This window comes from Ptychodera flava, unplaced genomic scaffold (genome assembly GCF_041260155.1).
Source record: "Ptychodera flava strain L36383 unplaced genomic scaffold, AS_Pfla_20210202 Scaffold_56__1_contigs__length_877210_pilon, whole genome shotgun sequence".
Taxonomy (NCBI): Eukaryota; Metazoa; Hemichordata; class Enteropneusta; family Ptychoderidae; genus Ptychodera; species Ptychodera flava.
In genome coordinates this window covers 81,749-107,409 of record NW_027248378.1, presented here as the reverse complement: position 1 = coordinate 107,409, position 25,661 = coordinate 81,749, and the positions used below count along the sequence as shown (strand labels likewise).

The 25,661-nt window shown below is 37.9% G+C and overlaps 1 protein-coding gene and 1 long non-coding RNA gene across 2 annotated transcripts; one reads left to right on the top strand and one right to left on the bottom strand.

The window, feature by feature from the left end:
- Positions 1–7,198: 7,198 nt before the first annotated feature.
- LOC139128500 (uncharacterized) lies at positions 7,199–9,220 on the bottom strand. The gene is made up of 3 exons (XR_011551319.1): positions 8,529–9,220; positions 8,019–8,129; positions 7,199–7,567 (listed from the first exon to the last, which is right to left on the bottom strand). It is a non-coding gene; the product is annotated as an uncharacterized lncRNA (long non-coding RNA).
- Positions 9,221–21,434: 12,214 nt separating this feature from the next.
- LOC139128502 (uncharacterized) lies at positions 21,435–25,661 on the top strand. Its single transcript, XM_070694268.1, has 3 exons — positions 21,435–21,513; positions 22,080–23,429; positions 24,863–25,661. The coding sequence occupies exons 2-3, from the start codon at positions 22,081–22,083 to the stop codon at positions 25,659–25,661; spliced, it is 2,148 nt and encodes a 715-aa protein (XP_070550369.1). The 5' UTR covers positions 21,435–21,513; position 22,080.

Below are 25,661 nucleotides of genomic sequence, written 5' to 3'. Positions count from 1 at the left end.
TACTCATTGTATGCAGACAGGGCATACAAATACAACCAGAGGTAGAATTTCATGTCCACAGCTCTAACATGACATAGCTGAACACAATCAACAGCAAAGTAACAATTTGGCTACCAATTATAACATACATCTTAGTCTTCTTTTATACCCTGAAGGGAAGTCATATCACAATCAACTATTGACAGTCGCATGGGAGGAAATGCATGCACATTGATTTGTTTGATAAGAGGCAACCCATTCTGGCATCAAATAAACAATCGGACACTCCATGACTACTTACCAACACAACTGGATGGATACCATTCTAACATCACTACGAGAAGGAAACAGGGTGTAAGATTTGTATGTTACTGAAAAGGGCAGAAATCTATCAGTTGCAGATGCAGCAAATATACTTGCATATCTCAGTATACAAAACATAGGGCCAGAAATTGCTGTTGACATTGTCAATCAAGATATTCCTTCTGTTTCCCAAACACTTTCTCACCTTTTGTTGACCTTGCCAACCAAATCATCTGGTATCTTTATTTTACAAGGAAAGTCCACTTTACCATTAGCGAGCCCAGATGATTAAATTGTCCTTTCCGATAGCCACAAACATTGAAATGTTGGTGCTATTGTATTATACTGTCAAAAGAGAAGAGAGCTTGTAGATAGAATGTTGCAGTACTTTAATTTATTATCAAATTATTAGCAATTTACTCTTGGATCACTGACTGTTGTACAATACACATGAGTTTTGCATGCTTCTAGGTGAATCATTACAATAAGCTGAATGATGGCATACAATTGAAATTTTTCCAGAAAAGTCTTTAGCCCATCATAAGGTTTATGAAATTTGCACATTAATTTGGCTATCCTTTGCAATCTTGAGATGCTCTTATTTCAGTTACAAAAATAAATGAAAATGAAACAAGAAAAATGATATTGATGTTTTTACATGAGAACTGTTCTTGGTCCTGATTTCTGAATTAATTATCAAGTAAATATGTATTTATACTTTTCTCATAATTATTGGCATCTATAGCATATGACCAAGAAATATTAAAATCAAATTTGATTATTTATTTTTCTATGAGATGGTGTCACGTCCCTTTGTATGTCAGGTAACTGATTACAATCAGAATACTGAAATTCTACAGTTATGCTTGTTACATCTATTTAGGTATCCTACCTGCCACATAATGCATTACCCATTTATCAGTTTGTATGCAAACAACTGAAAATTTATTTACAAATGAATTTATTTAAAATTAATACAAACATAATTCAAATTGTAAATTCATATAATGAACAATGACAAAATCTACTTACAAATCGGTGCAAATGGAAATGCTTCTTCTATTCATTTTGTAGGATCTTCCTCACATCAATGATTAGCAAATCCTTTTTAAATCTGACTTTTGAAAGTAAAAAATTAAAAATACATCTAAATGGATGTCTGGTTGTCATGTGTTCACATCTAGCACATCTAAAAAATTCAAATATGTCACCCTGATTAACTACATGATTGGACCATTGCAGTCAAAACAAATAAAGTCTTAGAAACTTTTGGTGGTTAAAACCTTCACGTTCTTAGATCATAGACATGCAAAATTATGTCCATGCTTGGATCAGGTCTACAATGTACTCTCATTAATCTATATAAACATATACATAATTGTAGAGAGGAATCTTGGATATAGAATTTGACAAAGTATTAAATAACAAGGTTTACAAATAATAATATGAACTTACCTGCATCATCCTTTGGTGCTTATATTTATCCAATAGATATGTACAATGAAGAGAAGTGACAGGTATTAAAGCAACCAACTACCAAGTAGTCAGACATACACCCTGCAAGATTAATGCCCATAGTAATAATAACTTGAGAGTTAATAAATACATGCAGTTCAACAAGTTCATGGTGAAGTTTTGTCATGGTTGGCCATGTATACTAAAACATGACAATCATTTCTTGATCTCATTTGTTAATTCCGTATAACAGATCTTGCCTATGGAAAAATAAATAAAAGATGGTATCTTTCGTGAAGAGAATGGGAAAAATAAAATTGACCCAACCGTATAGTTCGTGATCTTTAAAGTTTTTTTAGCGACTATGTTGAGTGCACTATCTGCACCTACTTGCTTGGTTCTCAAAATGTGACGAAATTTCAGAAAGTAGCTTCCAAACAACAGCAGTTAAGTGAACTATCGACATTAATTTGTTATCTTATTTTTATTGCTAGTAATTGAATCGTCCGAACTTGAATCAATCTGAAAATCAGCTTTTATATAGGTTTTGTTGACAAGCATATTGATAATGAAAATCCAGAACATTATCCAAGGTATGGAAGAACCCTGTGTACAGGTCTGTGTGTTCCTGGCGTTATTGTGGAGGCTGTATAACGCTGGAACACACAGACCTGTACATGTATGCAGGGCTAGGAACAGACATGGTCCCTCCACAAAATTGTGGAGGGACCGTGGTATGGAATAGAATAAGAATCTGCAGTTTATACGCAAAACAAATACATTCCATTTGAAAACATATTTTGACAGCGACACAGTGATCCTCAAAACGGATAGTATTTGGCAACTGAGATCAAACTCACCCAGCTGGGCCTGGGCTTGCTGCAGTTCCGTAGCCCACAACTTTCCGCAACAAATTGCGTGTGTACGTGTTTGCATGTAGTCAGAAACCTGACTACCATGGTGAGCCCAAGGCATTCCGATGTAAAACATGGAATTCAAAACCTCTGTCAAAATCTAAGAATCGTGAGGAAACCTCTCCCTGCCACAGGCGGCACAAAAACTATTACTGAGTTTTTCTTACTGTTTTCTCTATTATTTTCCCTCCTTTTCTTCATGCTCTGACTGATCGGAGTAAAAAAATAATTGGTTATATAACCTAACCTAGCCTCTGTGACTCTTTATTTAGTTTACACCCCATTACAAGGACATATATCTTTCATACACACATGTTGTAATTAATTAGTCAACAGAACTAATTATGCTAGTCTGTGAACTTATCAGGGATTTTACGGTTTAGTCATCATCGCAAAAGATAGGGAAGGTTATTTACATCTCTATCTTTCCAATGTTGACCAACCTTTGATAAGTCCACGGATTAGCAAGACCATGAAGTGCCTTAAAACAATTAATAAGACTTTGATTTTATTCTACGCTCGATTGGGAGCCAGTGAAGTGATCTTGAAACTCGAGATATATGAACATTACTTTCGGTAGCCAGACAATAGGCGAACCGCGCTATTTTGAACTAGCTATAGTTTCCCTAGTAAACATAAAAGAAGCCCAAAAAATGCATAACAATAGTCCAACCTAGAAAAAATGAAAGCATGAATGAGTCTTTCAAGTGACAAACGTGGGAGAAATCTACAGGTGCGAGCTGTATTCGTAAATGGAAGTATGCACTCCCGCATGTGGATGTCACATGCCTCTCAATCGTCAATTGGCTATCAAAAAGAACACCAAGATTTTGACAACTGGCGCCGAATTCACGAGGGAGCCGCCTATTGCAACATTCACAGGTCCGAGATGGGAAAAAGAATGCTTCGTTAAAAGCAGATGACCTCCGTCTTACTGTCATTTATCTTCAACCAGTGACTCAACATCCAAAACTTCACACCCCTGATACACTCAGAAATCTTAGCAATGGCGGGTCCAAAGTCATCAACCTCAAACGAGATGTAAATCCCCATAACACCCGCATACAATTGATATGAGACACCGTGATGAACGAGCAATTCAGCTAATGATAACGATAATAAAATGAGGCCGAATACACTCCCCTTGGGGACCCCAAATTCCAATTTTCGGGTGGCGGACACAGCACCATTGAGAATTACATATTGATCACAGTTCGAGAGATACGAAGAAAACCATGATAGCACATTTTCAATAATGCCAAATGAACGAAGTTTGTGTGACAAAAGATCATGACTAAGAATATCGAAGGCTGCCGACAAATCAAGCATGACAAGTAAAACAACTTTCTGTTGACCAATGGCACAAGCAATATCATTATGTACATGGAGTAGAGCGGTCTCAGTACTATGATATTTTCTATATGCAGATTGATGAGGTACATGTAAGTTATTGACATTCAGATGGCTCTGTAATCGGGCTGCAACGACTTTCTCTGTAATCTTTGATATAAATGATAAATTTGACACGGGTCAATAATTATTAAAACATCCTGATCCAATGATGCTTTCTTCAGATTTGGAGTGACCATTGCCAGTTTCAGTAGATCAGGAAATTTCCCTGTCGACAACGAAAGAGTGATAATTATAAGGAAAGCAGGGAACAGTCTAGAAGTACAGGCTTTGACCAATTTAGTGGGCAATGGGTCTATAAAACTCGACTTCTTTGGGTAGTTCATTACAATGCGACGCACCTCATCAGCCGTAGCAGGTTCAAAGTCGCCCAATTTAATGTCCAGATCAAAGCAATAGCACTCGGAGGTAGTGATAACGTCAGTGTCAATGGCCTGGAATCCGAACTGAATTTTCTCGATATTATCCGAGAAGACTTTGGCAAAAGCTTCAACATTCTCAGACGGGGTTGTATCGATAAGGGATCATCACGAGTGTCCGAACCTAATAAATTCGATACGGCACAAAGAGACGTCTCAAATCAGAGGTATTGTCCTCAATCATGCCCGTGTAGAATTTAGTTTTTGCATCATCAATCATAGAATTTACATTATCACGCTGATTCACAAACATCTGACGGTGTACCGTAAGTCCAGAATCTCTCCTTAATTTTTTATATCATCTCCATACTTGCTCCGCAGTCCTGATGTCGTCATTATACCATAGCACCTCAATTTATGATTGGTAACACAGGTCTTCATTGGGGCATGTTTGCGAACAATGCTCTTCATGGACGTTGTGTATTAAGACACAAGGTGATAAAGGTCATCGGTAGATGCTGTGTCCGACAAAGCGGTCGATGTTTTATTTTCTGAATCTGACCATACAGTATTTCTTTGCGACTTACTCTGGTTGGTCTCGCTAAATTGATGATGAAGAATACTGCATAGTGATCGGGAAAACACATGTCAACAGGTCAGCATTGATAGAACGAGCAATGATCACGTCCAGTGTATGGCCTTTGTGATGTGTTGCGCCATTGACCAGCTGGACGATGTCGAATGAAGTAACTAAATCCAGGAAACACTTACCCTCTGGAGATGATGGGTCATCCATGTGAATATTAAATCACCGCATAAAATGAATAGATTGAACTGGATTTCACGAAGGAAGGAGTCAAATTTATCCATAAACATCGCAAAAGAGCAAAATTCTTTTTTGATGGAGGTGGACGATAGATGGTATGCACAATAACACAATCTGATCTGATACGTAACTCAACAGACAAAGCTCCGAAGGATTAAGCAAGTTTAGCTGTTTGATTTCTTTTTGAAACACCAAAACTATCCTTGTAGATATGTCTGTACCTGCACCACGACCTTGCCTGGACTTCTCCTGTATTTTATAAGCAGGAGGTAAGATCACGGCAATCATCACTTAGCCAGGTTTCAGTTAGCATCCAAATGTCAAGATTGTGTAAGATAATGATATCATGAACTAGAGTTCGGTTTCGGGTAATCTAAGTGCCTAAAACAAACTAATCGCTGACTGAGTAGTACAGCATTAACTGTTAACACAATGAGCACTAGTCGCGCTCAAAATATCCAAAAGTAAAATCTCATAGCGCCTATTTAATTATGTCACCACACACCGGATTGCGCACTTTATAATCAGTCAACAGTGATTAACTCTCTCAAAAACAAACTTGGCTTCTTTTCTTCGAGCGAAGATAACTATCAAACAATCAAACGAAGGGGATACATGTCAACAGAGCAACTCAAGAAGGGATCTCACTTTTATAGAAATGGCATTAAATTACATGGAACTTTTGGAACCAAAATAACCTTTACCGCTACCTTAAATAAACTATCTGCCATGAAGACTGCAACCTCAACATTCATTGCCCGTCACAAAGAGAAGTATCCAGGAATTGTAAAGCTTCAATGTACGTGTCAGAAGAGACATTTTCCTAACTGTGGGTGTATGTCGGACAAATTCATTCGACAAGCTAGAATTAATCATTCATGTGCCATTGTTGAAGCCCACCACACAAAGGATCCTCAAACATATAAAGAAATTGTACTCCAACTTGGCAAATATCATGGTCGAAATATCCACTCATGGAAAGGCGGCAATTGTACTTTCCATCCATTGCGTTTGTGCTCGTGCAACAAATGTGAAAATAAAACTGAACCAAAATGTGAGGGTACAGATTACCAGTCCAAGTCTTCATTATCATGTGAGTTTCATGCTTTGCTGTACGAAATCGAAACAAATGAAAGGGCTAAGATGGCTTCGCAAATCATTCATCCTGAGATAGGGAAAGGCCACTCAAATTTCCCCGAGTCCTCTCATTCTGTTTGGACAAAATTTCGTTCAAAGAATTCCAACATTGAGCGCCTTCACTACATTGTGAGCACAAATTTGGGCCTCTTGCAGGCCAATATGTCCTATCTTGTCTCAAAAAAGGGCAATACCTATCACTGGATTCTGGACCTTTACAGTCGTTTGTCTCTCCCTCTTTTACAAAGTATAAAGGAAGCATGTGAGAAATCCAATTCAGCACGTATGGCAGATGCTCAGTACAAATCCTCACAAAGGCAAGGATTTGAGACTACTCAGAAAGCAGGGCAGGGTTTTAGAGCAGGAAGAGAGAAAGCAGTGGGTCAAGAATCAAACTGTCAAACATACATATGGAAGTGAGGAAGAGGAGGAGGGGGGTGATGAAGCTAACAGTATTGTTCAAGGGGAAAATCAGGCTGATGTTGAGGGTGCTCTTGTTGTTTCTAACACCAGACCAAATGTAAATAGGAGAAAGAAAAGGTGTAGGTGTGGTTCATCCACCCATTTAAGGATTAATCACAGAGAATGTCCTTTAAGGAAATGATGCCTGCCTGATTCTTTGTTTCAGTCACCCAGACTACACTGGTTCTTGTCTGGCTGCCCCTACCCAGTCTGGGTAAATTCGGTGAGAGAACAGGACATAAACAAGAGTGATGCATCCTAGGTGCAACTTTTCAATGATGTTTAACCATTCTTTTTGAGACAGTTATGTAAAAATAGCTTTAATTTTAAGAAAATTATACTTTTATGGCATGGATCAGTTGCATCATTTGTAAACTGACCCAAGCAAGACTTTAGACTTTGAACTTTGGTAATTGAAAGTCCTGTTTTTTCTTGCCTTGAAGTGCAATTCCATCAGACGTACTAAACTATCCTTTCCAACTGGTTGCATCCTTTTGACTTAGTTGGCTAATACCATCATCAATATGTAATGCTATTTAATGTATATACTGTACATGTATTTTTGTTGTAAAATAATTCAACCAACACTCAGGAATAAACACTTTCAATTTTAATGACAATTTTTATGCTTTTACACTTTTTTTAATTCATAAATGCAAAATCAACTATTTCTTTCTTGGCCATTTTGCCTCTGACAGCTCCTTGTAGGATACTTTGTGAACCTGCAACAAAAAATTAAATTATGCAATAAAATCTGCACAGAGCATTCCTTATGAAGTGAAGATTTATGGTCAACTTAGCTTTAATTGAAAAAGCCATAATTACCAAAATTATTTCCTGTGACTATTTTTTAAATTTACACTTACAGGTCCATCTTTAGCATATCCTGGATTAGTGAATTGCTCATTTTACTATAAACCATGCAAAACATAAGTATGGTCGATAACAGCCTGCACTTTTAGCTGGTTGGCAATCTTCATAACACCCTGTCAACTCGCTGATCTTTGTGAAAACTGTGTATTGTTATGATGTTCAAAACTGAATTCGTCCATTCTTAAAGAAGGGCAAAATCCTGATAGTTCTGAAGAAAAATTCCCAGTTTGTTAAAATGCCAACCTGATCAAAAACAGAAACAAATACAAAAGAAATACTCAACATCAACTATAGACATACCCCAGCATGAGTTGGATCCTTGTAGGGCGGCTTGGTGCTGGGATATTTTGCCCTAACCACAGCCCTCAGTTGCTCTGGATAAACCAAGGTTCCCTTCAGTCCGTGACCATACTGTTTGGAAAATAGTTATCAATATGTTACAATTTACTATGTGATTACTTTCACTCATAGCTAAAACATACTGGTCACTGTCATATTTATGAGACATTGTCATCTTGACAACTGCAAACGTCTCAATCAATAAAGGTATAGGCACGTCCCATAAGTTTTTATAAAATTGGGTGATCTGAAAGTTTATATGGACGGCAGAGGACAATCCTAGGTATGCTAACAAATGTTGATCTGCGTAATATTTTATTCAAAATCAGGCGTTCCAGTTTGAAAAACTACTCCAACAAAAGTGATCGAGTGCCAGCAGCAAAGTCAATGACAGCCAACATGCATGGTGTTACTGATTGGCAGCCAAGCAAGGAACAATACATCATAGCGTTGCCAAGCAGAACTACTTACAATTAAGATCGCTGCAATGCGGTGGTACAGCTTGGAGCGCTGCTTATTGGCTGTCTCCAAGCCCTGTCCATAAGCCGTTGGGTAATTTTCAAGCAAGTTAATAAGCCCCTCTGGAATGGGCAGTCTAGAATGTATAATGATAAGACAAATGTCTCGTTACAATTTTCATTTCCGAAAATCAACAACTTCCATTCAGGCACCGGACTTTGTCCCGGGCTCTGCGTGACGTTTCATTAGCATATCAATAGACGTCATTTCTATTCTTTTCCGACTGGAAATCTTGAGTACGAAAAATCAGCTGAAATAGGCAAAACAACCAGAGATCGTGTTCACAAAAGCAATCAGGGAATGAGCAATAATCAGATTTCAGGCAGGTATAGTTCATTTTATTGAATTACGCTAACTTTGATTTATTTGCCGCTCAAAGTCACGACCCAAGGTGGGTATTCTACACGGACAACGAGACGGCCCATATGCAGTTGAGTTGTTGCGTGGCACGGTTGACCTTTAGGTGACCCGCCACAGTCAGCGAGCTGCGTTTCCACAGCTGGCCACAGCGAAGACGTTCGCCGCTGCCACTAACCCGGGAAAAAAACTGTCGGAATTCGTAACAAAATAAAAAGCACAGGCACAGAATTAAACCTCAAACTTTAAATCGTGGAACTTTGTAATAAAATTTTTTGTGTTGAAGTATTGTTGGCATCATGACATACGTAATCAGCCTACTACAATTCTCGACCGCGGGCCATCTTGGTACTTGCAGTTCTTGCGTCTATTTTGCGTCACAGCGCCTTGAAAACAAACAACTGGCGTTCGGACTTTTCAACCATCAAACCAATATTCAACGTTTCAATATACATAAATGATATTATTAGGGTTTCGAGAATTTCGTCTCGAAACCCTATTGAAATCGTTCTGTTTTTAGGGTTTCTAGACCTTCTCTCGAAGCCCTCTTGTAATCGTTCTGTTTTTTATTATTATTGTTCTCCCCAAGTATTTGCCTCTCATTCATACACCGTTGTTCCGATTTAGTTCATATTTAGCATACGGGTAAAACTCAAAATCAATATTTTTCTATTTTGTTACCATGACGACTGGTCACATGACCCAGCTGCCATATTGCTTTGAAAATTTCAAATTCACCTCATTTGCATAAAAAGAAATGAATCAAAATTCCGCGAGGTCATTTTGTAGACCATACAGCTAGGCTCCTTTTTGCCAAATATCAAGGTCACAGGCCCTGCCGATTTTGAGAAGAAGATTTTTAAAGCATTATTTTTCATATTTTTGTATGACCTCTGACCTTCGCCACTACTCTGTCGTTAAGCTATTGCTATATCTCATTCTTGGCTTTTTAACAGTCCCTGGGAACAGGTGTATATGGAACAAAGTCAAGTTTGCGACCAATTGGAAACCCGATCGCGGGGTTTTCCTTGCCCTTTGCCCTTCATATAATACTGAGCCTTATAATTTATGCGCATATCTAATTCTGGGCTTCAAAATAGAGGTAGATGTCTGATTTTCGGTATACAGGGATAACTATTGGAACAAAGTCTTTTGAAAATATGTCACATGACTGGGACTTCCTGTACCTCATTAATTATGTGCATATCTAATTTTTGGCTGGAAAATAGAGGTAGAGGTCTGATTTTTGGCACATAGGGATAACTTAGCAATACAAATTTTTTGACAAAATGTAATGTGACCTTGTTGACTTTTGACCTTAAATATAGGTATATGTCCACAACTAAGTAACCACAAGTGCTACATCCTTCATATTTGGTAAGATGGGAGACCTTACGACACCACATCTTGTACCTCATTACTTATGCGCATATCTAATTCTGAGCCAGCTAATAGAGCTCGAGATCTGATTTTTGGTATATAGGGATAACTATGGGACACAATGTTTTTGACAAAATGTCATGTGACCTCGATGACCTTTGACCTTAAATATACGTATATGTCAATAACTAAGTAACCACAAGTGCTACACCCTTTTTATATGGCATGATTGGAGACCTTATGACACAACATCCTGTACCTCATTAATAATGCGCATATCTAATTCTGAGCCAGCTAATTGAGCTAGAGGTCTGATTTATGGTATATAGGGATAACTTATCATTACAATTTTTTTGGAAAAATGTCATGTGACCTCCATGACCTTTGACCTCAAATATACGTTTATGTCCATAACTAAGTAACCACAAGAGCTACATCCTTCATATTTGGCATGATTGGAGACCTTATGACATCACATCCTGTATCTCATCAATTATGCGCATATCTAATTCTGATCCAGCTAATTGAGCTAGAGGTTAGATTTTTGGTATAAGGGATAACTTAGTATTACAAGTTTTTTGACAACATGTCATGTGACTCGCAACTCATTTATTATGCGCATATCTAATTCTGAGCAAGCTAATAGAGCTAGAGGTCTGATTTTTGGTATATAGTGATAGCATAGCAATACAATTTTTTTGACAAAATGTCATGTGACCTCGATGACCTTTGACCTTAAATATTATAACCAATAAAGCTAGAGGTCTGATTTTTGGTGGATAGGGATAACTTAGCAATACAATTTTATTGAATGTCATGTAACCTGGATGACCTTTGACCTTAAATGTAACTTAGTAACAACAAGTGCTACACACTTCATATTTGGTATGATTGGAGACCTTTTCACATACCTGTACCTCATTAATTATGTACATATCTAATTCTGAGCAAGCGTATAGAGCTAAAGGACTGATTTTTGGTATATAGAAATACTTAGCAATACAATTTTTTTGACAAAATGTCATGTGACATCTACGACCTTTGACCTTTAATTTACGTATATGTGCATATCTCATTAACAAAGGTTTTACGCACTTGGTATTTAGTACTAAATAAACCTTATGACACGACATCATGTATGCATTAATTATGTGCATATCTTATTCTCCCTTTGCTCTAATGCAGCAACTAGTGTCGAAACCCCGTCATTGCTGCTTGCAGCTATATTTATTAGGGTTTCGACACCATAGGTGCGAAACCCTATAGTAATCGTTCTGTTTTTAGGGTTTCGACACCAATGGTGCGAATCCCTCTTGTAATCGTTCTGTTTTTTTATTATTATTAGTTTTTATTATTATTAGTTTTTATTTACACTATTTTATTTACTCAGGATCACTTCCTCTTCTTCTTTTTCCTCTACTTCTTCCGTAAATTCTTTGCAAAGCTTAGATCTCCAAAACCGTTGCGTGCAGGCTTTCCAAATTTAAAGGGCATTTTAAGCGTACTGAGTACTGGTGCATCTGACCCTTCATATTTTGATTGGATACATGATTTCACGTAATTTGCATAAAATTGAAAAATCGAAAATCTGTTAAGAAACTTTTTAGACCATACTACTCAGTTGCTACATACCAAACTTCAGGAATTTTCACCTTGCCGTTTATATGAAGTGGTTTTTAAAGTATTGTTTTTCTGATTTTCCAATAACCTTTGACCTCCCCTATACCTCTGCAGCTAAGCTATACCAATGGCTATTTCTGGCCTATGTGAGAGTTCCGGGGGGGCCAGGGGCTAGTGACTACTGAATAATGACCAACAGGGGATAAAACTGCAAATCAATATTTTGAGGATAAGCTTGACCTATGACCCTAGCATGTTTCTATACCTCATTCATTATGCACATATCTAATTCCAGCCTTCAAACTAGAGCTTGAGTTCTAAGTAACCAAAAGTATTACAGTCTTCATATTTGGTATGATGGGAGACCTTATGACACCACATCCTGTACCTCATTATTTATGCGCATATCTAATTCATATCCAGATAATAGAGCAAGCGATCCGATTTTTGCTATATTAGGATAACTTAGCAATACAATTTTTTTTACAAAATATCATGTGACCTCGATGGCCGTTGACATTGAATACACATATATGTTCATAACTAAGTAATCAAAAGTGCTACACCCTTTATATTTGGTATGGTGGGAGACCTAATGACATCACATTATGTACCTCATTATTTATGCGCATATCTAATTTTGAGCCAGCTAATAGAGCTAGAAGTCTGATTTTCGTTATATAAAGAAAGCTTGGCATTACAATTTTTTTGAAAAAAGTCATGTGACCTCGATGACTTTTGACCTTATATATGAGTATATGTCCATAACTAAGTAACCACAAGTGCTACACCCTTCATATTTCGTATGGTGCGAGACCTTATGACAACACATCCTGTACCTCATTAATTATGCGCATATCTAATTCTGAGCCAGCGAATAGAGCTAGAGGTCTGATTTTTGGTATATAGGGATAACTTAGCAATATAATTTTTTTGATAAAATGTCTGGTGACCTCGATGAGCTCTGACCTTATATATGAGTATATGTCCATAACTTAGTAACCACAAGTGAAATAGCCTTCACATGTGGTATGATTGGAGACCTTATGACACCACATTTTGTACCTTATTAATTTTGCTCATATCTAATTCTGAGCCAGCCAATAGAGCTAGAGATCTTATTTTTATTATATTGGGATATCTTTGCATTACAATTTTTTTGACAAAATGTCACGTCACCTCGATGGCCTTTGACCTTGAATACACATATATATTCTTAACTAAGTAACCACAAGTGCTACACCCTTTATATTTGGTATTGTGGGAGACCTAATGACATCACATTATGTACCTCATTAAATATGCGCATATATAATTTTGAGCCAGCTAATAGATCTGATTTATGGTATATTGGGATAACTTAGCAATACATTTTTTTTGACAAAATGTCACGTTACCTCTATGACCTTTGACCTAAAATACGTTTTTGCCAATAAATCAGTAACAACAAGAGATATATTGTTTAAACTTGGTGGGATAGTGACAATATGATGCCATATTCTGAATTTTATCAATTATGCACTTAATTATTTCCTTTACAATACAGGTTAATATCTTATTCTTTATTATATTATAACTATGTAACCATTTGCTCATTTTCTCGAAGCCTTCATTGCTGCTTTGCTGCCATATTCATTATTATTATTATTATTATTATTATTATTATTATTATATTATTATTATTATTATTATTATTATTATTATTATATCTTTATTTCGGACCTGAGCGTCCATATAAAAGCCAATGAGGTAATAGTATGAAAATTCAGTTACAAGATTAAATTATGGTTGAAAAGATAGAAAAATTGATTATGTCAACATAATCCAATGGGTTTCTTTTAAACAGACAATTAAACAAAGAGTAACTTATTCCAGTGTTTTACCATATCTGAGTTGAAATACAATGATTTACATACATTTCGTACAATTGCATTGCTACTTTTCAAAAGTCTTTGTCTCAGGCTGTTAATCTGATTCTCAGAAGAGCATCAAAGTTGCTTATTCTGTTAGATACAAACATTAGACTCATTTCTCATAATCCAGTAACAGTCTTGCAGCATTATTGTAAGCATTACTGCCTTTAAATTTTAGTTTTGTTTTTTGTTTTTTTTCCACACAATTTCCGTATCGTTCGCTCTTCTGTATCGTCTGATCTCTCATTCACCTTGCTCGTTTGCGTTTTACCTACTGACGTCGAGAATACTTACGATATCGAAATCAATCACCTGTTTCCCTTTTTCTTGCCGTGAAAATGAGGAGAAAAATGTGGCATTCAGAAAGTTTCGAATATTTTTGCGCGCTCCATACCAGGCCGACTGACGAATCGGTTTTGACAACACTTGTAAAAAAGTCCGTTGCCAAAGAGTGAAATAGCGATGATCGGCATCGTCGGCTTCAAAAGATGTGAAAAAGCAAAGTACGTTATGATGTCGTAGGCTTCACGTACGCATACCGTACACGATCCCCCCCCCCCCCCACTTGCCATCGACACAAGTTTTCAATGAAGACTGAGAAACCGTGGTGTAGCTTGAACAGGTTTTAGGGATTTTGGCTATTTCAGAAATCGCGTACGCAAAACTTCATGTTCCGTTTGGCATGAAAAGCGACCGTGAAGTACATATGATTTGTAATAGTCACTTCGGAGGCTAGACACATCGGGTATCGGCAAGTTAAGTTGCTCTACAAGCACATCTAGGAAATATTTCGCATGGCAACAAAATACAAGTATAATATAATAATACGTATTTTTCGAACTTTCTTTTCTACATCACTTTATAGTCGCGACGGTTCAGTGTGCACGGAGAAATTTTACGAGGTGCGTACCGCACTTCGGCTGCAAAATTACGCAATTCATCGAGAGTAATGTAAACAAACCGAAATGTTGGCGGTAAAGTGCACACATTTCTCTCTTTTTACGTCCTTTATATAGTCAAGGAAATTCAACCGATACTATGGAATTTCCGAGCGAAAGAGACATAATTTTTTATCGAAATACGAAATTTACTTAGAGAAAAACCGAATGTGCTTGCTTGCGATTTATTGGTTACGGTAGAAAATTGAACATCCGTGCAATGTACATAAAGTTGGGCCGGTAGAGGAAAGAGGTCAAATCAAACGATCGACGTACGTTACAATAATCAATGAACCCCCAGAACTTTTATTTTTACATAAATGTCAGCTAAGGCGGTTTCACTCATCATTACATGGACTAATTGTCATCACCTCATTACAAACTGAATTCTGGAGGACAGAGATTATATAGTAGTACAGGCATGTAGGTACACTGCCAAAGCCATCTCTCTAATGGTATGGGTCGGGCACGATGCTATAGATAAGGTTAAGTCAAATGAATAAAGAATGAAAGTATCTGTTTATGCGTTTTCACTACAGACCAAACATATTCGGCTTTCCAATCAGTTTGGACGACTATTTCATATCACTAAATCGCCAGTGCAATAGAATATCTTTGACAGAGGTTTCACAGAAAAAAAAATACTTACCCTCTCTCGGAAAAATCCTTCTTAAAGGTCTCAATTTCTTGGACGAAGCTCATGGTGCCGTGATTACCCTGCTGCATATAAAGTGACTTGGCGCAATTCTGTATCTTCGCACTAGACAAAATGCTTGATATGCGCTTAGCATATTCACGTATATTGATGTATATGGAACAGAATACTAATTGCATATGCAGCGTATATCTTTGTATATGGAACATTCCAATACGTTGATATGCGTAGTGTATTTCTATGCAGATCATGAGTATACGTAATGCAGATCTTTGCACACTAAGTGTACACTGTAGTTTTGCATTTTATTAGCATACGTACTGTATACTGAATGTATTTGACACATGTACAGAATCAGTATATGTGTATATATTGTTGTATATCAAGCATTTTGCCCAGTGTCGGTGTTGGTCACATGTCACACAGTGAGGAAGTCTCCCACAGAGAAAACAACAGTCAGGACCTTTATAGTCTGACAGAGGGCACACTCAGACTCCCCAGCAAATAGGGAAATAACGTATTTCTGGGAATATTTTTGCTCATTTTTCCATATATTCTAACTCAGTGACCTCAATTTACTTTCATGAACTTTCTTTTCACCAATTTAAATTGCAAAAACATCAACAGTTTTTCAAATTTTAACTGTCGCTCTACCCATTACCACTACCTTAATTTCTTATCGATTAGATATGGCCCAAAGTAACGAGCATGAATTGGTTTGCCAGGAACTGGAAAAAGAACAAGAACTTTTTGACCTGGTTCAAACTTCCGTTTTGAGGTGTTTTATCATATTTGGTTTCCATCGACTGCTGAGATGACTCAAGGTTTTCTTTTGCTAACTCATATGCCTTAGAGAGTTTTGTACGAAAATCTGACACATATTGCAAAATATTCAGACAATCATCATCGCCTGATATGAATTTCTCTTTAACGAGCTTAAGTGGGCCACAGACTGTATGTCCAAATACAAGCTCAAATGGGCTTAAAGCAAGAGACTCTTGGATTGACTCTCTAACAGCAAAGAGCAGAAAATTAATTCCTTTATCACACTGTTTCTCTGTGTCAAAACAGTAGGTCCTAATCATGTTTTTCAAAGTTTGATGAAATCGCTCAAGAGCACCCTGACTTTCTGGATGATAGGCGGATGACCTATACTGTTTAATGCCTAGCTGATCAATTACTTGTTGGAAAATAACAGACATAAAGTTGGAGCCTTGATCGGACTGGACACGTTTAGGAAGGCCAAATATAGTGAAAAATTTGACTAAAGCTTTCACTATAGTCTTTGCCTTTATATTTCTCAGTGGTATGGCTTCTGGGAAACGAGTAGATGTATAAATTATTGTCAACATATACTCATTCCCAGATCTTGTTTTTGGTAGCGGCCCAACACAATCTATCCTACTAAATGGTTCCTGAAATGCAGGAATTGGCTGTAAAGGGGCCTTTTGAATGGTCTGATTTGGTTTTCCTACCATTTTACGTGTGTGACAAATTTTACAGAAATGTGCTACATCCTGCCAAAGATTAGGCAAATAAAAGTATTTTATTTTTATTTATATTTTATTTTATTAAGTTTTCCTGACTCCTAAATGACCAACCCAGGGTGTTTCATGAGCCAGGCGCAATATTCCAGCCGATAGGGCATTTGGAACCACGATTTGATGTTTAATAACCAAAAAGTCATCAACCAAGACATTTGGAGGTCTCCATTGACGCATGAGAACATCAGATTGTGTATAATAGGAAATAGAGCTATCTGAAGTTTCGCCTTTGTCAACTATTCTGTCAAACAAACACAAAATATCTAGGTCTTTGTGTTATTCTGCAATGTGATTTGATCGAGAAAATGTCTGACCTTGGTCAGCAGAAGTTTTACTTGAAGTTTCAGTTCCACGAGAGATAACAGAATGATCCGTGCCAAATACATGACTGAGAAAGGAGTCATTTAAATCACCATCTGTGACATTATTTTTGAGAATATTTTGATTCTCAGAAAATTTTCTTTGACATGGCTCGAGTAATAGCACATGAAGGGTATAACCCGGAATCTCTTCCTCAATTGGCTACGGATCCTGATCTAAACTAGGATTATTAGTCACAAGTGGATTTGTAATGACCTTGTCTCCAGCAAGGTCGTTTCCAAGAAGAAAGTGAATCCCTTCAAAAGGCAAAATAGGCCTAATACCTAAAGTCACATGTCATGAAACAAAGTCCAAGACAAATAGACGTTATGGAGAGGAACAGGAATGTAGTCACTACAATCTACCCCTTAATAAGAACTTTAGAACCTGAAAATGACTTTTCAGAAAACGGCAAGGTATCTGCCAACAAAAGAGGCTGGGAAGTCCTAGTATGTCTTAAATTTTGACAGGGGTAGAGGAAGAAAAATCACTAAAAATGATATAAAACCATCATGAATGAATGGTTCAAAAATACCATTATGCTATCTTGAGAAGAATTGACCTTGACCTCATTTATTGGGGATAAGGGGGGTTTAACCTAAGAAAATGTGTTACACACATTATTAGACTCTAATTGAGATGATGAAGAAATAAAGGCGGTTGGCTAAGATCCATTTTGACCACTTTGACCTTCACGTTTTCTTTTCAATTTAAAACAATCTGACATTAAATGGCCGTCTTTCTTACAATTATTACAAGAAACTGTACCAAACTTTTTGTCAGAAGGAGATTGAGACTTGGGATCTGATAATGTGGACGTGGTTACCTGAGCTCTGTGAACTGTTGTCAATTGATTTTCTATTTGTCCTTGAGAAATTCTTGGATGAAAAGGAGGAGTTAAATTTCCCTGCATTGTTTCTGTATGAAAAGGACTGGGATGGTTTGCTGAGAAATGAAGATTTGTGGGTCAATGCAAAATCATCGGCCAAATGTGCAGCAACCTCCAATGTATCTGCCTTTTGTTCATTGATAAACGTCTGGATGTCACTCTGAATGCACCTTTTAAATTCCTCAATCAAAACAAGTTGTCGTAATTTTTCATAATTCTGACTGACCTTTTCAGAAGAACACCAACGATCAAACAGTAGTCTCTTTAGTTCGAGCAAATTCAACATAAGTTTGATCTTTCGCCTTCTCACAATCCCTGACGGTAAGCTTCAGGCACCCATTTTTTCATAGCCCTTGAGAATTAATTCTTTCACAGAATCATAATTTGAAGCCTGCTCTACCGACAACTGAATGTAAATTTCTCTGGCTGTATCCACCAAAGCACTCTGCAAAAGCATTTTGTTACGTGATAAAAAACGAACAAAAGGTGAAGTCAGCAATTTCTGTATACAACGAAATTTATTACAAAAATAAAACTAATTGCAAAGTCAGGGATAGAATACAAAGTGTAAAAGTGTATAAATTACTTATCTCAGCTGGGACGGCAACAGTAAGTTGGATGAATGAACAGTCCTTTGGCATGCAGGCTTGAAGTCGCACAAAGTCCACAGTATAAATCCATCGTTGACGTGAAGGTCTTGAAAAGTCTTGAAATTAATACTGCTTGAGTTTCCAAAGACTTGAAGTAACACGCAAGAGACACGATCCCAAAATGTCTGACTGCAAGCTGTGCACGTCCCTATTTATACCCATGTTCTTACATAAGAGCATATAAGAACAATCTAGAACTTTTATTGACATGCTAATTACTGTTCTAAAATTATCTCTCTTACACAACTAATTAAATTTCCAGAACATTCCAAACATGACTAATTGAATTCAAGGTTGTGAGGTCGTTAAGGGCAGTTACACTGCATAAAAACCCTATAATACTTACTGTATTAACATGGATTATTGCCTGTATTTTAGCTGAAGAGTGCATATACAGATGAATACAGTAAAGAATCCATTTTTTGTATTCAGCAAGCCTGTATTCATGTGGATTCATGTAAATTTACGTGTATTACACTATAATACAGGCAACTCATTAATGTGAATTTATCTGAATTATTGGGTTTTCATGCAGTGTTAACTTGAGAATGTTCTAGACTAATTAAACTCAGGTCATGATGAGTTTGGGGGAAATGACCTACATAACACAAGTGATCTTTATATTATCTCCCAGTTGTAAGTTTTAAATGTTTGAATGTCGATACATTTACAAAGTATTTTACAATCCCAATAAAATAATTTGAAAAGGACATATTTCTCATCATATTGAGATATTTTCCCCATTTCACATATGGGGAGGGGTGATTTTCAGCGATGTAGCATTGTAAATAGGCTGCTGACCCAAATTGTTTTATTTTGAGATTCCCAACTCCAGACGCGGGTAGGGTGGATGAGTTTTATTGGTAACGCATAAACTTCTAAAGCTGAACAAGACTCACGCCGTACAGGCAAACAGATACAAATCACGTGACCAACTATAAAACGTCATCATGAATAATCAGGCTCATTATAATATTATAAGCAGGCTTATACTACTCATAATGTTCCAGCTAAGGCCCAACATGTGGCAATTAGAAATCTAGACTAACTATAATAAAACACACAACATAGTGTTGCAGTAAAACACTGGTCATCTGGGGTGCAGGGAATAAGATTCCCAACTCCAGACGCCAAGGAAAAAACCCCGGGAAAATGGGGGGAAAAGGGAAGGAAAACTCAAACAACAAACAACTAACAACAACACCAACTACTACAATCAAATCTCGGTAAAAGCGTCGCAGGTGGCTAACATTTTTGGCTACACTCCTGCAAAATTACTCAAGCCATGAGACACCATTTGGCGACTTGTGTACGTTGACTAAAAGGTCTAGCAAGATAAACTAGTGCTGCCATTGAAGACCAGTCACCTTATAACTGAATCATTTCAAGAGAGGCTCCACACTGGTGAGCAAAGGTAGCCCCTCCACGGTGAAGACTGTGACCTGAACACTGTGATGCATTGTGACCTGTGAGGTTGACCCAATCTTTAAGGGTCTTGGCAAACATAGCACGGCTGATGGGCTGTGTCTTTTGGCCCACTGTAGTAAGAAAAGCTGGGGAATGCACATCAGCTTGGAATTGCCTAAAATGACGCTCTACAGCTGCAACTGCACACAGGGGTGAACCTGGTGTACGAACTTCAGGTACAAGCAAAGTACGTTCGCCAAATTGAATAGTCTTGGTCCATTTGGCTTTAATAACCATGCCCCACTCGAAAATGAAGACATCCCCCCTGGATAGGTGACAATCAACACTGAATTTAGCCCCTGAAGGTGGTACGAGATTTGACTTTCTGAAAAAGGTTTGAAAGCCAGTTAAAATGGCGGCCAAATAATCGAGTTGACTGGCAATAGAACATTCACTTTAGAAAACACCTGCGTGTGCATGCTAGGGGTAATCGCTAGTTTCTTGATGGCTCGTCGCCTAAAAGACGGTGAATACCCTTCAGTGTACATTTGACAATATAAGAATCATGAAAATGTGGATCTGGGTAACCAAGTTCATGGTGCAGCTTGCGAAGTGCACTCAAGTAATTAACTATCGATGAGTACTTCTTGTCCCTCGCAAGGTACACTAAATACAAACAAGTAAGTTCAGTTGAAGCTGGGAGCGGGTCCTGTTTTACTTTCATACAAAACAGCAAGAAGGACTTCCACTGGGACTTACGAGTCGAGGTAGTTGCAGTAGCATCAGTGTTCTGCCTACAGACACTCCACTCCTGGTATAGCTCTTGCCGAAAACTCTCTGAAAGAAAAAGTCATTATTGTGGCATGGTGAGCGTCTGAAAACGTTGCCACTGATTTGGTTCACACAGGCGAGATAGTGCATCAGCAATATTGTTGTCGGCACCTTTGATATGACGGGCGGTATATATGAAAATTGTTAGTAGCTGACAACCAGAACAATTCAAGTAGCCAGTCCAGAGCAATGACATTGTGACATGTTCCCTTATTGATAAAGGCGATTGTTTGCGTATACAAGAGTTTCTAATGTCAGGTGACCCACTGTGCGCGATGCATTGTGGGCTGGGCCAAAGATCAAGTGGGCATAAACCCCTTTGCGTAACCATAGCTGTTCACACAATAGAAAGTAAACAATTATACGGAAGTTCAGTCGGCTCCGCTTCGCCAGGTAAGTTATCGATTATTTTCCAGATTTCCTTCACCATTTAACTTTGTAGCACTTATTCTCGACAGGGCATTTCACTCATAACTTACAAAGCGATAATTTTCAGCTAAAAATAACAAAAAAATCTCCGATCCAAAAATATTAGCCGACCGCGGCTGCCGATCGCCGTGGCGGGAATATTTGTAGTCACCGCGGCAACAATTTATTGGTGGCCCTATAGTTCCGTATTACCAAACGGGCATTTTAACGTGTATTTTGTTATTTTTTTACAATATTTAGTTGAAACTAAGTACGGCCGGCGTTATCTGCTATGGCACAGTCTCTGGACCGTGGCTATGGCAAATGCGTACGATTTGCACCGTGGCTATGGCAAATGCCGTCTAGGCAGAGAGATAGTAAGGCCCTGGGGTACTTGTTGTTTGAAAACTAACGGTCAGTACGATGATGATAAAAACGAATTCCTTGATAATTATTTTTATAAATATAAGAGTCATTATTAATTACAAAGACTTGATTGTGATTGTGTATTTTTATTTTAATGTTATTTATTTCTCTGTTGTTGTTTTTAGAATGCCAGGTCACAGGAATTGTGCTGTCATCAGCTGCGCCAATAGCGGCGCTAAATTAGAGAAATGGATGCGTGAAATTTGCACCGTACACCGATGCAAGCTGGGTCAGAGCCGCTGTGTTTGTTCGCCACCATTTGTCCTCTATCCATTTCCAACAGAGGTTGGTGACATGGCAGGAAGACTCAGGTGGCAAAAGCTAGTAAATCGACAGGATCAGAAGGGGAATAATTGGACACCAAACCGCTATTCGAGAGTTTGTTCGAATCACTTCCCCGATAAAAGACCAACAAACGAAAACCCAGATCCAGTATTACATCTTGGATACGACATCAGTGCAAAGCCACAGTCCATGAGAAAGCCTCCAATGCAAAGGATAAATGAGCCATTGCCTGCCAAGAGATCAAGACTTTGCGGGTATGTACCATCGACAGACATTATGAAACCCGAGCCTGCCTCTGACGAAGCCACCTTACCTGTCTCGAGTGCATTGCCAGTGACCAGCGCTGAAATTCCAACTACCGAGACAATTCCGGTGAACAACACAGTGCATGGACACGACTACTGCTGTTCAGAACCTGTCGACGGTACTAGGTGCGACAACGAACTTTGTAAGCAGGACATTTACACTAGGAACATTGAAATACAAACTTTAAAACAATGTAATGGTATTCTCAAAAAAGAAATCAAAACTTTGAAACAGAAACTTTCATATAAAGAACGTCACCCATTCAGTCACACAAATTTACAAAGCGATAGTAAAGTAAAGGCGTTCACAGGTCTACCAAACCGCAAAACGTTTGACTTTTTGTTTGATGAGGTTCTCAGTGAGAACGTTTCAAAAATTACATATTGGCATGGACCTCGCATACATTCATCAAAAGTCCGGAGGTTCAGTCGAACACCAAAAAAGTCAGGCCCACATCCTGTATTGAAACCAAGGAACGAGCTCCTATTAACCCTCATGAAACTGAAACTTGGTAGTGTCAATGTTGATTTGGCTGACCGTTTCGGTATCAGTGTAGGAAGTGTCAGCAAAATATTTAATACTTGGGTTAGATTTTTGTCAAGGGAACTTAAGTTTCTCATCCACAATCCTCCTAAAGAAATTGCAGTTCAACATTTACCAATCAAATTCAAGTCACCTAAATACAGAAATATCAGACACATAATCGATTGTACTGAAGTTTTCATTGAAACCCCAAGTGACCCTCTCTCACGTGCTGCAACATTTTCAGAGTACAAGCATCATCAAACCATCAAATTTCTGCTTTCTATTATGCCTTGTGACACATTTAACTTTGTCTCTCAGGCGTGGGGTGGTCGTACATCGGACGTTCACCTTACAAGAGAGTCAGGGTTTTACGATATGCTTGAATATAATGACGAAGTGATGGCAGATAGGGGGTTTACAATTGCAGAAGATCTCCTTGTTCGTAACTGTCGTCTATCTATACCCCCTGGGAAACGCGGCAGTTCTCAGATGACCAAACAAGAGATCACAAAAACAAAGGAAATTGCTAATTTGCGTATATTTATTGAAAAAGCAATACGTAGACTTAAAACGTTTCGGATATTAAAAAATGAAATGCCGATTACTTTGCTAGATAAAGCCGATGACGTTGTTGTAATATGTGCTGCTATCTGTAATCTTTATCCAAAGTTGTGTACGTGAACTTGTATTATGTTGGAATGCCACTTTGTTACAAAGAGTGCATTCTGCTATTGTGTAATAATATGGAGGTTTTCCTTATATTATAATCAGAAAAAACAACAATTTCAACAGAATGTGAATTTGGTTTACTTTCTTTTATTTAACATTAACCAACTATTACTATGTACAGATCAGTCTATATGACTCGAAGAATGGAATTAAACTGCAAAATACTCTCTTTCTAAAAATGTGTTGTCCGTGTTTTTCTCCACCAACTTATTCCAGCATTAGTCAAACAGAGAAAACTTTCCCTTCGCGATCATTAGAGTTTAGAAAGACACGAATGTAAAATCAATCTGATTAAAACCCGATATAGAGCAGGGCAATGGCTATACTTGTGTGGTATTCTGGTGCTGTCCGGGATGACTTATATGAAATTTGTAGTTTTAGCTAGAAGTTTCCAGGTCACAAAGTATTTAGAAATAAATCAAATGGCATAATTTAAAGTGAACTTCTTTCCTCAAAGAAACGAGCTTCATCTAAAGAATTAAGTTTTACTGCTTTCGTACACGTACTCGACATCTGGTTATCACGTGACACTGACGCTACTCATACTGATAGAACGTATTTTCGTGTAACTAAACCTCTAGATCGGCTGGGATTGTGGTTCTCATAGATTGATATCAAAATATTATTCAGATAAAAGACTCTCCCTGCTCAATTTTATACCGGCTTACTCGCTATGAGGTATGAGGGCGCTCTTCGGACCGTAACATCGTGTCCACAAAACCTGCACGTTACGCAGCTGAAAACCCACGCAGATGAGTATGCCGGTAATGACAAATTACCCTGAGATGTCTGTAAACTACCTGGGTAAGATTTGTGACACTCTATATTTACTACAACGGTCTTAACGTGGAAAAAACGGACATTTTCACGTCAAGGGTGACGGCTGTCAAAAGTCACACAACTCTTTGTTTGCCGAGCTATTGTTTTAATGCTAATGTCGACACGAAGACATCATCACAATGCCGAAGTGTCATGATTGCAGTAGAACACGAAATGTGAGTTTCTCGCAAGGTGATCTGTTTCTGTGCCAAAGATAAAAGCAGAAACGCTTCTCGACTTCAAGTACTGAAAGTCATTCAGAAGAAGTTGAAGAACCTGCTGATACAAGCCCTCAACCGTCTCTCACGGCTGTAGCCGCACAACTTCAAGATATACAACGACAACCGGTATGTCTGCCATCTGTATTGAAGGCTGTACAGGAGATCAAAACAACTCAGAATGCCATGTCAACATCGTTAGATTTCATAAACGAACTTGTTGAAGAAATGAAGAACTCAATCAAAACGCTAGAAATTGAAAATAATGGATTAAAGAAAACGAATGAAGAACTACAGAAGAGAGTGGATGAACTAGAGAGAACACAGGAAGAACAGAACCAGTACAGTAGACGGGAAAATCTTGAAATCCATGGAATTCCTGAATTACCCGCCGAAAATACTGATGAAATATCGCTAATGGTGCTGAAAAGAATAATTGAGGACACAACATCTGAAGATATTGAAGTGACTCATAGAATTGGAAAACAAGACCCACAAGCGATGCATTCTGCTAGCAAATCAAGACCGCGACCAATAATCATCAAGTTCACCCATCGAAGAAAACGCGATAAAGTCTACAAGGAGAGAAAGAAGATCAGAACGACGACAACGGACATACTGGGGTTTGCAACAAAGAACAATATATATGTAAATGAGAACTTGACACCCTTCAGACGAAGCCTGATGCGACATGCCAATGAAAAGCGCAAATCCTGTAAGTACAGATTCCTGTGGACGTTCAATGGCAGTATATATGTCAGAAAAGAACAAGGCTCACGACCTATTGTCATCCGCAATGAAGCGGACCTTGCAAAGATTGTGTAA